Here is a 12985-nt window from a genome sequence, read left to right on the forward strand (position 1 = left end):
GATTCAACGGTCTGTGTCAGAGCATCATTTCGATCAGCCAAATACAGGCTATTTCCTTCAGAAGTATGGGGGTAACGCTTCGTGAACCGTAAATTTGCTCCCCTACTTCAGAAGCACATTATTTTTGGTCATGTAGTTCGTCAGAAAGATAGCTTTCTTTGTCTTGTGTCACGGAAATGCAGTTCATATGCTTGTGTGGCTTTATTTCAGTTTTAATCACCCCTGAGTTACGTAAATGAACTCGATGATGAAGAGCTAGTGCGTTTTTCCAAGATTCATTTGGTTTGTCAATTTATAAACACGAACTATAAATAATCTTTATAAATTTAATTACCTAAGTACATATTCAGTCCCTTTCACTATGAAGCGATTGTCACTGATTCTAGACGGTGGTATCGCATTTGGAAATTATATCTCTCGTGTCGATTTCAAAGTCCCGTGTCACCTCGGAGACACTCCTGTCTTTTAGAATTCAAGAGGGGGTTCGAAAAATTGCTTATCGCACTTGGCCAAGTATGCAACACCGGAAGAGTCTGCGAGTACAGCGAACGGTGCAGAATTCAAAATAAATTTGCATAATATGTTGAGATAGAGATTGAAGTGGACGGCTAGGCCTTGCAGGCAGATGCCTGCGAGCAGCCAAAGGAGCGTCTCGAGAAACGCTTCCGTTCCAGGGTCTTCCGTCGACCCCTCGAGGGAGCGGAGAGCTTATCAATGGGAGGAAGAGAGGAGGGTATTTATCGGAGGTTCAGATGCACAGACCCCTCAGTCGGCCTCTGACTCACCGCGGGCTTGGCGCCTGATTCTGGCATATGGACCCGGGAGTGAATGCACCTACACAAGCCAGTAAAACATACACAATGCCCGCACAGAGTAGAGAGGGAGAGAGAGAATGCTGCAGAGACTGCAACCCCGCAGCTTTTTAGCCTGGCACCCTGTAGGAACCAGTGAGTCATCCAGCCTCCCACCCCCTGCAAGAAGAGATTCACCCCATAAGGATCGCGGGCTTACATTAGCCCTCTGAAACCCGGCGAGCTGCATGTGTACAGTGTTCCGTTATAGTTTATTATATTCCGAGACATACATACAGCGTCGCCACCATGTCGCACAGTTTCGTCCAATTTGCAACCCCCGAGCGAAGATCCTAATCTGCGAGTCCCGCGTGTACGCTATTGCTTCGGTGATGCAGGCTGAAAAGGTGTCAGAGATATGTCGCTTATCAGGTTACACATCGCTTGTTTGCGAACTACTTTTGGCTACCAGAAATGACGACTATTTTCCCATGCCTCGTATACACGTAAATCCATCGGGGAAGCCCTGCCGCTGCTCTACTACTGTAATACACACGTTAAGATCCAAATCGACACGGTCATTGATACACCGAGTCACCCTCCGTATTCTATTACACTCGTTTTAACCCGTCGATATGAAGTATGCTGCAGGGATGCTTCCAATGCACGTTCCAATGCACGTGTGCTTGTTGCCAATTGACTGGAACTTGGAAAGTGATAGGGTAGATACCTATTCACAATCAGAGTACCTGCACATCTTCAATTCTATCATGCTAGTGTAAGGTTATACGGATGTTTCTTGTTGTTGCATGTGTTGCAAATAATTGGTCACTGTTGTCGACTCGAGTGTGGGACGGGTACTCATCATCGTTTAGCAATCGACTGCTGAGTGGCCCGTTCTAGTCGTCGAGCAATCAGGTACTATTCATATATACGACCGGTGAGTGTAGACGTGACGATCAGTCCACTTCGCAAGAACTTCGCACGTCAACCTGTTTGAAAAATTTCATTTCGGTAACAATAACGTCAGCTTTATTTTGCACTCTATTATTTGCTCAGCTGTCGTCCGATTCGGGGCATGATTCATCAGGTAAATGACCTCGCCTATAGTTAAAGCTATATGCTGACAAATTCAAGTTGAACGAAAATAATAATCATAGGAACGATATTTTTTTAATGTTGACGTTTCGCCTAGAGTGGGCGAAAATATAATCGATCATACCTACCATACCTTTGCACTGTCGTCATGAGTTGCAAAACCTGACACCGAATGGATTTATTTCATCCATGCGATTAACCAGCGCAACCTGTGAAATATTCAGACCCTTCTGACACTCGCTCTCACCCCAAATGATTTTCATCCTTATTAACTTCTCTGCACCAGCTGCGGATAGAGTAATTATGAGTAATGGCTACAGCAATTAGATATCCTCATCGAATCATTATCGCAGAAATTCGGTACTCAAAACGTGGTGAAAAGAACGGAGAGCAGACCTTGAAGAACTTTTAGCGTTTCTTCTTTCTGCTGGCGTGATGGGAAGGCGCTTTTGTTTACTTTCCAATAAATGCACTGAGCTGCAATTCCTCCATAGCTGCAATCAATACTATACTACCCTCGTTTGTTCGTATAACTTCGTTTATTTTCTTGCTCGTCCGTTTTAACCTGCAGCGTCATCATCCGCGACACGAATTTACTAACCACACCAAACGTCGAAAACATGAAATTACCGTAATAAAATCCCAGCCTCGTTTCCACATCTGGAATAAGTAATACCGGATCAATTTTGAATCTCGCACCACCAAGTGCTCAACTCAAGTACATAAACACTACGCTCAATCCCTCCTAAAACATATGTAGAAACTTCAGCGATCCATTGATCCATCCCCACTGCAACAATTGATGATCCAAAAACCGTGTCGAAAGATTGTTCCGAAGGTAAAAATGGGCGTGAAGATGACGGGGAAAGTAACAGCCCGATCGTACGTGAAGCGGGACCCTCATTTCAGCTTCTCGGGTCCGATAATCCTTGGCAAGACGAGTCAGCGACTCGGTGAGTCCTCGTGTTCGTCTTCTCAAATCCGCCAAAGTCACTGTCGACTTCCTCCGAGAAGACAGCCTCGTCTCGAATACTCCCTCTTCTCGTACCTGAGGCGGTGGATCGCTGAAATCTGGTACAGTATCGTCAAGCGAGTGAAGGGCATATTCTTGGCCCGGTCAGATGACAAAAAGAGATCCTCGAAGATGGACTCTGAGGTGGAAAACACATTCCGGTATTCTCCCCGTTGGGACCGCAGACATTTAGGACTCGGGGACCACGCGGATCGGAAGTGGGGCCAGTGCTTCTCGGATGAGAGTTTTATGTCCTTCAACGAGGCGTGCAGCGCCACCTTGAATGGAAAGGAGGCTAGTTTCGATTACGCCTGCGTTTCGTCCGCTGCTGACGATCATTTCGAGCTTCGAGGTCCTTCGGAGGACGACATTTCCGCTTCTAGGATGGACAGTAGCCAATTGGAAGGTCCGGAAGACTACACGCTAGGGGAATGGGTACAGACTGATTCTGCTGGAGACGTTTGGTGCTCACAGTCTGAACTCAACACTGCGATACCTGAACTGAAACCCATTACAAGAGCGAAACGCCCTTGTTCACGTATTCCTCGATTGTGCACTCAGTCTAAAAAGATTGCCATCAAACGCTGTTGACCATCTGTATTATGGACACTGCGTTACACGAATAATACTTACCTTGGACTTTGCCTTTATCGTACTTTCCTTGTTTTGCCTCTTCTTAAGTTGCAAGTATATGGACGATTTTTAACTAAGATAGAAGAGTTCAAAGGAAATTTTTTAATAAGGTAATTGTTTATTTCAGTCTCGACTTTTACTGGCTGGGGAAAAAATCGTATTTATATTTAGATACAGTTTTTGTAGTACTTTCCAGATTCTTTGGATAAAAAATATGTCCAAAGTGAAAAAGTCTGCTTTTTCCCTAAAATTCCATCAAACTTAAAACAAATGATTCAAAATTTACGAAAATTAAAACAGAAAGAAGTACGTTTTTCAGGGTGGTATAAAAAAGTATGTGTAAATTCTCTGAAAATCTCTGATGTAATGAATATAGTGAATCCCGTAAAGTTATGTCTTTTTTTGGTATCACCTCAAGGGAAATATAATATATATTAGTAAATAACAGTACTTGAATTTTTTATTTCAAATTTATGTCCAAAGTCTTGTCTATACAAACCGTAAGTTTGATTTGAATTCTTTTAGAAGTACTGTTTAAATTTGTTGAAAATACACATTCATGACGATAACGGCTGGTTATTTTTTTATCGGTTATCGAAAATGTTTAATAGAATTAAATATTCCAAATCAACGAAACGTATCATATTTGATGAATTTTGACGTTAAATTTTTAATTCCCGCAGCTAATTACCAAAGGTAAAGATAATATAATTCAAAATTTCAAATTGAGAGGTAAATTGCTTATTGTAATCTGCAGTATTTCATCGATTCTAATTATCGATTTGATATCTTCTGGAACAAGGTTTTTCGCAAAGATTTGGTCAGTGTCACATTATCCGACCTACCTTAGACCAGCGCTTTGTTTATTTTTGATATGGATTTAATTAATTCTCAAGTATAAATTGTTCTTTTTGTTTCGTCCCAATGTTATCAATAAATGTCGAGTGATAAGATTGAGTCGAAGATGCTCAAGTGGAGATTGAATTACGATATTATTCTCAAAGTACCTAACTGGTCAGATATATAATTCTGGCCGAATATTCCTTACTTGGACTTAATTTTTTTCATGTTGTATTTGTGCCTCTACGCCGGAACTAGATTATACTGTTGGCGCCTACGACTATGCGAACGGAATCTAAGCGTGCGTGTAACGTGATCTAGTTCCCCGGTAAGAAAACTGGCACGTTTCTTGTCTACAGAAGCATAAAATTGTTGCTATTCAGGTTACGCCTTATTACGCACTGCAGGAAATAAAATATTCCAATTACGCTTTGAAACACCCGCGTGTACATCGGTATTATAAAGTTGTGATAATAATTCTAGGCTTAAAATTTCTAAAGATATTAGATAAAGACCATAGATAGTTGAAAGTATGTATTTACATTTCTTCCATATTTTATTATGGGGTTCAGTTATGGCTGTAATGTAACACGCGCTTTGTATAACAACATATTCTGGTATACTATATTTATATTTCAAGTATATGACTCGAGCTGCCATCTAGGAAAGCGACCATAAGCTTATTGCAGGAATCCATAAATGTGTTCGTCTGAGCTTCAAGTCCCGCACCATCGGTAACAAAGTATGTTCAAAGCATCACTCGGATGCTTGTAAATTGATTTTTCAAAATATACAATTTAGAACCAAAAAACTTTTCTACCCTAAATGCTTATCTACATCCGTATTTCAATGGTAAAGCGTTTTTTGCTCAAGTTTCTCTCCTAAAACATGATTCACATTTTAAAACTTCGAGTGTTTTTTTAGTTATACTTTTTTTACACAAAAACGATCGTCGCGCTACCTGAAGGAGTAGCGAGAAAATTTTTCAAAAAAATTAGGCTTCTTTTCAAGTGGAATCGATGCGAAAAAAAAATTTATGCAAGGATCTGATGACATGAGGCAAATGACTCCTCGATTTCACTTGGAATGCCCCATATACAGTCAATATTTTCATGGCTTCGAATCGTTCGTGATATAATTATATCTGGTGTGGGTAATAAAGTTGTGGTACGGTGCGATGGAAATAATCTGAGTTTATGTATCCACGTTATGGTGATCGTTACTGCAGCAGCAAGATGCATCGAACAAGATTAGAAGCCATGTGTTACATCGCGTAAATATGATTGCGCATAAATCCTCCTCCGTCATAATTTCGCTTCTGATGTTGAGGATAGTAATTTTTGGCCATGAATCCGCCGGAACAGATGGCCCGAAATTTGGTATAAATACTAAGAAGACCGGCACCGAGTCACACATAAAATACTATAAACGCGCTTGATTCTCCAGGTCAGTGACAGGAAGTACTTTTCTGAGTTTGCTGACGTTGTTGGGTCGAATTATAGTGAAACAAAACTAGTTTATATCATGGCTGTTGTTTACACCCAGTTAACAGTTCATTAGACGCTTCTACGCCGTATCTTACACGTTGTGAAAGTCGCAGACTCAGGGCAGCAAACAAATGGGTCACGTAATACTTTTTACTTCCTCTATCGGACTCTCAATTCTCTGTAATAGTACTTCATAGACTTCGGAGTAGCATCAGAGCTCTTCAACTTTTTGTTACATTGACTTAAACATAAGCATAACTCAAGTTTTATTTCAAAACTCTGTTGGATTGCGATAATTCGTTTCCCGTTTAAAAGATTCATGGAAATAATTTAAATAAGGGTCCAATCCTAGTTTGATTAAAAGTCGAAAGACCGTGACGCGGAATCGACCGATGAATCGACTGTGGAAAGTTGACGTTCAGATAACTTCGCACCTTTGAATGACATACAAATTCATAAGCATGACGTGAAATTATTTTGCGATCTATTTTCTCTTAACCTCCTAAAATTTTTATAGAAAAATGTACATTTATACGATCCTATTTTGATAAGTGGATAAACAGTAAGTCACGATCAGCCGCGTATCACTCATGTAAGCCCGTCAATTTGATCTCAAAGTAACCGAAGCAAATTGCATCTCTCACCGAACCGTGGGTAATGAGAAATGCCAAAAATAATATTAGCAAATGGCAAGCCAGAACATTCTGACGCATTTGAGTAGACTCGAGAAGCAGAAACGAAGAAGAAAGAAAAAAGTCAGCATAGCCTAAGCGTAAATTAGGAATGCAAAATCGAAGAAGAGGACAGAACGGAGCGATAAACGAGAGCTTGGACAAGTCGGAGGATCATAAGTTACACGGCGAGAATTCCGATTCCTCGAAGGAATACGAGGAGCCACGTGCAAGTCTACAATTCCGTCGTTGGGCTAATCACATATGGAACGTGTCCAACAACGTTACGAACAGACTGCGAGAGCTGGTGGGTAGCAACCGGGCCTCTAATACCACGAGGAGTAACTGCATCGCGGAAGAGAGCCGTCGGGATGAAAGCAACGCGGTTAACGGAAGGAGCGGCTGGACCACATCCAGTGGTTTCACCGAACCGACAAACCGAATTAACGACGGTGCCTGGAGCAGACGGCTCCATCGTCGAAACGGCAAAAATCACGCGAGAAGTAAATCGTCGAAAGCCAAGAGCCACAGGTATGGTCACAGACTCGATCACGTGACGGAGGATCACCAGATGCACCAGCTAATTGGAAATAGAGTCAAGTCAGTACCGTTAGCCACGTATCCTCCAATATTAATACTGCCGGGAATCCATCGAGGAACCAATGTCCACCAGATTCAGACCAGCTTCTACCGGTCAAGACATGACGTGTTAAAGTGCCATCATGTCCACGGTGATGACTCCACTAATGCAGCCCGATGGTACCGGGACTATCATCATGCCGGTAAACGACGGGGCTACGAAGAGTCTCGTAGCGGTGAAGACTACTCGTGCTTATCGGAGCGTCAGGAAATACCGGAGAAGCTCGGCTCCTTGACTAATGAGCCAAGGACTAAACGAGCCAAGAGAAAATCGGTAGGAATCACTCGCGGAGAGATGAAAACTCAGCCTGCTGACCGCGATACCAGGTTGCCAAAACAACTCAGCACTCGTAGCAGTGATTTTGCTGGTGGAGGAAATTGCGGGGTCGAAAACGTGCAGCTGAAATCGAGTCACTGTTCGAAACCCAGTAGGCATGCCAAACTTAAGAAGGTTGTTTGGGACCTGCAACTCTCCGACATAACGTCTCAGGATCCCAGTTCAGAGAATCCATCAAAGAATACTCTGTCCGGGACGCCATCCGAGCATTCCGTTACCTTGAACATCGAAGCGATTAAATCCAGGACTTGTAGAAACGCTGACGATAAAGTACCTGTGAAAGACAACAACACTTTAAGAGACAAAGTCCCAATACCTTCTGTACGGGAAAGTGAGACGATTAAGAATTTCGATAATTTCGACAGCACAGAGAGATCTCGTTGCGTGAATGTTGAAGAGACGACAACCAACGATCACCAAGAGCTAAACGATAACATCGTGAGGTGGTCTCCTGAAACGGAAAACAGTTTTGACTCCCTCCTGCGAAATCTGCGTGCTCGTATGGATACACTGGAAAATATTCAATCTGCGGACAGTGCTAAACAAAGTTCAACGGAATTGGAAACGAAGAAAGACGAGTCCAACTTCACGAAAGGATCGTGTATCGTAGCTTCTTGTTTGGCAGGAACTTACCTGCATCCGTATTTAAAGAATAGACACAATATTAAAGTAGCCGACTACTCAATTGTGTCGAATGAAGATGCACGGCCATCATTTTCTGACAGAATTCACGACATATGGCGAGACGGTGGACCAAGGGTCTGGAGGACACATGAAACATCGCCGGGGTACGTTATGAAATCGGAAAAGGACTTGTTCTCGAAGTTGTCGGTCACTGGGTTAAACCAGCAACCTATATTTCAGCAATATTTTACGGGGTATAATAATGCCGTAACACTGACTCAAATTTTGGAAGAATTAATCGACTCGAGGTCGAAGAGTAATACTGCTTCTGCTCCAGTCGGCGAGGAACCAAAACCACCGACGAGATTCTGCCGAAAGCAATCTAGAACGTGCCTGGTGGACATTGGCGTTCAAATAGCGACCGTCATGTCGAACACATCCTCCCAGGACCCAAAATCGAACTCAAGGCATTGCTTTTTTCAGAAGCAACCATCCCGTGCTGCAACCAGAAGACCTGTTGAGCCTCAAACATCTAAGCTCCGCATTGAGACGCCGAGACCCTTACAAGTCTTCTCTGGCCATAGCATAATCCCCATTTCCTCTGTACAAATTACGCCAGTTATTGCTCATCCTCTCACAGATCCACTTCGGTTTCAATTACCATCACATCACACCGGATCCTCGTTTAGAACGCGCGAGCATTCCGTAATCATCGATAATCCTGTAGTTCAGGAAACAAATCAAACTTTAGTAGTGGACAATTGTGCAAAATATTCGTCTACAGAATGCCGGGTGGCCAGAGAACCACCCTTCGCCATGCAGGGTCAACGCTTAACTTCATGCTGTTTGAAAAATTCAAATTCAGTCGGAATGGATCGAGGATCCATTGACCAACGGGAACATGTTTTTTCTCTGCAGGTACACGAGCGAGAAGGGCAACGTGGCGCAAGACTTCCAAGACAAGGTGAAAAATGTGACTTTATACCTGTTCGACATCGGGAATCCAAATCCGCAAAAGCGAGATTAAGTGTCGTAGCCGAAGACACATCTGCACCGAAGAGCAGCCGTTCGTGGTGGTCGAAAAAGCTCAGCTTCTATAAAAACAGTAAATTGAAGGTGAAGATAACGTCGTTTCTGAAATACTTGACCAAAAGCCGCACCAGCGATAAACATCACTCGAAAAAATATTCTTCCAATCCAGTTACCGATGACATTGTCTTTGCAGCAGCGACTAATAGTGTAGCTCCCACACCGCCCATCAGGGCCAGGCGCAAAAACCTTGGTGCCAATCGTAAGTCGAGCAAATCAATACAGTGGGAATCGAATGAGAATATTGAGTCATTTTTAATGACGGATAATCAGTGTCCAATGAAGGGTGCTTTGCATCGTCCGGTTGGTAGAAAACCCACCGTGAGTTGTGGTACCAATACTCGATACAAAAGATTTCGAAAAACAAGTTCCAGAGAGTTCGGAAAGACAACATCATCGACACATAAGGAACACTTGATCAGACCAAAGGTAGCCCGAGTTCCTAGGCAAGTTTCCACTGATCCTTCTAATGCGCTAAAAAATTATGCTAAAGTGACGAAGGCATCGGATACCGTTCGAGACCCTGAAGAGAAATCCCTGTCTTCTTCAGCCACCGGTAGACTGGGTTCGACTGATCCTTCAATTTCTACAGGAAATTCCAAACCGTTGAATAGCCTTGCCCAGGAGGAGAAGGAAAAATTTAATGTGACCCGCAGTTTGTCATCAAAAATCCCGTTGGCCACTAGATCAGTGAACCCGTCAACCGTTTCCGGTAGCCGACCAAGTACCGCTCCAATTCTCGATAACAAATCGCGTAATTTTCGCAATAATTTGAAACCTGGAAAGCTCCTTGACGGAGTTTCTGGCTGTCAGGAAGCCAGACAGAAAATGCTCTTCAAGCACAATAGGTCTTCTTTACTACGGGCCAATAACAGTATGCTGAAAAAGTCCGCATTCGGAGCTCCTGCTAAAGCGAGAAAGAGACCGAGAGACAAAGACATGGTGAGGCAACCAATTTTAAACGCCTTAAGAAGTTCCCATGCAATTACCAACGCTGAATCTCAGAAGTTATTACCGGCAAACGAGATTCAAAGCACGAAACTTGATCTGCAGGGGAAGCAATTGGAGTGTAACGATGATATCATAAAGACAGAAGGCTTGTCAGATTCAGAAGAAACTAAGATGGGAAACTCTTTAGAATTGCCTACTGAGCCATCGGGTTCAGAACACACGAATGAAGAAATCGTTGAAAAAGAACCTGAATATGATGCTTGTAAAGATCCCCATGAAAAGACGAAGGAACTTACAAATGGAAGAAAAGTTGCAAACTGTCCCACTCCATTGTCGAAACTCAAGCCCAGTCGAGAGAGGAATACAAATTTCTGTTATATCGTTGCTCACATGACTAACAACTTGGAAAGCTCAAACGACAAACAACAATCACTCAAAATCAGAACTATCTCTCCGTTAGAAGTGAGCGAAAGTTCTTTTAATACTGACGATGCGAAAGATATTTCAATTATGAATTTTGAGGCAAATAAATTCCGACACGATAAGAGCTTCCTGTCGTTGGAAGGAGAAAAAACTTTTGAATCTCCTTCGACGCTACGACGTCAGAGAGAGAATAAAGCGAAGTCAGAAGAAAGTGAGGAGTTAACAGGGCGACTGTTCGCGTGTGAAGATTTCAACAGCGCATTAGATCACATCTCAGAATCTAAGGAAACGTCGTATGAAATTTGTGATCTTGGTCCAAAATTTTTGCCAAGTAATTTTTTCTCTGACAAAGAAGAAACGCGAAGTTCTTTTACTCGCAAATTTGAAATAAGCGAAGTACAAGGTAAAGTAAATGGCAAAAAGTCACAGTCTCAACTCGTCTACTCAACTGTTGGCAAAACGGCAAAGAAATTATTCAAACATTCCGACCTGCATGAAAAGAAACCTGCGTATCGGAATAAGGAAATAAGTAGGCTTGGTAGGTCAAGGAAAAATTTTTCGTCTGGCTTGGTTAGTAAAGTGCAAAATCCAATAGCCCAAATGAACACATTTGGAAAGCCTGATCCGAAAGCGACTGTCAAGAGCCCAAAGATCGTACCTCGAGCGACTTACCGGAAAAGTAGCATAAACAGAGAAGGCCAAGTGCGGAAATCAAAATCTGAGAAGAGAAATGGTAGTTCAAAAGAGGTTTCAAAATTCATAAACAGCATTTTGGATACTATAATAAGTAAAGCGGTTGAGGAAAACCGGAAGGCGAGTTCAAGCATGATTTCGCCAACGCAAAATATTCAGATTCAACAGATTCTTCTGGTTGATTCTGTGGAACCCGAACTCGGTCAGACCATCTGCTCTACTGCTGATAATGAGAGTAAAACTGATACGAAATTCTCTCCGTTTTTTTCAACAAAACCGGAGGAAAGACCTATAGATTCATTCTGCCAGAAAGAACCAGAGTCTGAGCTAAAACGAGCACAGCAACATCCGGTCCTGACAACTGGGTCGAACGTGATGTCAGAAGTGACTAACGAAGGGCAAACGGATTGGCAAAGAATACGATTGTCTAAAAAGTTCTCCACGGTGAGCGAACCGCTGCCGGAAAGTGAGGTCAGTGAATTGTGCGTACTTTTGAAGGTAACAAGTGCAGATGATGGCGGTGAGATAAGGGTATCCCATACCGACGAAGACGAGACACTCGATAACTCTCAGATCAGCCATCGCGACGATAAGCCGAGGATTATTACAAGGCCGTCGAAAATAGATACCGAGGCGGATTGTCACTCGACTCAATCTACTAACGCGTTTGAACTTGGAGAGGCTGCGGACAGGCAGGAGAAACTTCGTTCGTCGATGTTCAATGTCCATCTCGAACCCAGTGTAGAGTTTCGAAAATTTGAACGACGGGCTTGCGCTGGATGGTTGCAGGAGAACGGGAAATTGTGGCGAGCAGAAATTACATCGATTCGTGTGATGGACGACGAGAATAGTTCGACGAGTAGCAACAGCAGGAGAAATGTCAAGATCGATAACAAAGTACTGGAGGAAAAGGTCAAGTGTAGCTTGGAGAAAGGCGTCCCTTTGAAGACCATCACAATCACGGATCCTTCCATCATTAGGCCCAGCAGTAATTCGAACAGCAGCGTTAATTTGACAGTTGATGAAAAAGTGCGGGGTGAAGATTTGCGCCATAAAAACTCCTCAAAAAGACTCTGTGATTATCAAGGCACATCACTGGGCGTAGAGAGCGGAGAACAATCTTTGCAGACAACTCGGTTTACTCACAGAAATTCGGACAATAGTATAGATAGTAGTGAGGATACATTAATTTTAGAAATTCCATCCAAGACGAGAAATTTTGGGCCAGATGTTGTGGAAGGTGTTGTGATAATAGGTAAAAGGAGAAGCCGAGTTGTGGAACAGCGTGATTCCGTTCTGAGCCTGAAATTGAAGAAAAAGCGATTGCGACCGAGAGGTACGTTGATTCCGAGGTACAAAAGCAAAACCATAAAGCCGGCTCACAAAACAAATCCGGTCGCAGATAAAAAAGTGGAAGAGATTGTCAGTAATTATACAACGTCCAGTAATGTGAAATGAATTAATGTATTTCAGCATTAAGTTATACTTAAATTTTTACAGGATTTTGTAATCAGTGTGACGCGTTTTTCACGCACTTTTCTACTACGAAATTATCATTTTTTAATTGAATATTAACTTTCATACAGCGCATAACCTGTGATCAATTATCCTGAGAAATAATTGATAGAAATTTTCTTAAATATCGATTTATGTAAGCCTGATTATGACAATTTTATTGAGTGAATAGAAAAAGAAGA

General features: G+C 42.5%; 1 protein-coding gene across 1 annotated transcript; it reads left to right on the forward strand.

Annotated features, from left to right (window-relative positions):
• Nucleotides 1-11476: 11476 nt before the first annotated feature.
• On the forward strand, nucleotides 11477-12746 carry LOC124409061. The gene has a single exon (XM_046886455.1). The coding sequence runs from the start codon at nucleotides 11664-11666 to the stop codon at nucleotides 12744-12746; it is 1083 nt and encodes a 360-aa protein (XP_046742411.1). The 5' UTR covers nucleotides 11477-11663.
• The last annotated feature ends 239 nt before the right edge of the window (nucleotides 12747-12985 follow it).

This window comes from Diprion similis, chromosome 8 (assembly GCF_021155765.1).
Source record: "Diprion similis isolate iyDipSimi1 chromosome 8, iyDipSimi1.1, whole genome shotgun sequence".
Taxonomy (NCBI): Eukaryota; Metazoa; Arthropoda; class Insecta; order Hymenoptera; family Diprionidae; genus Diprion; species Diprion similis.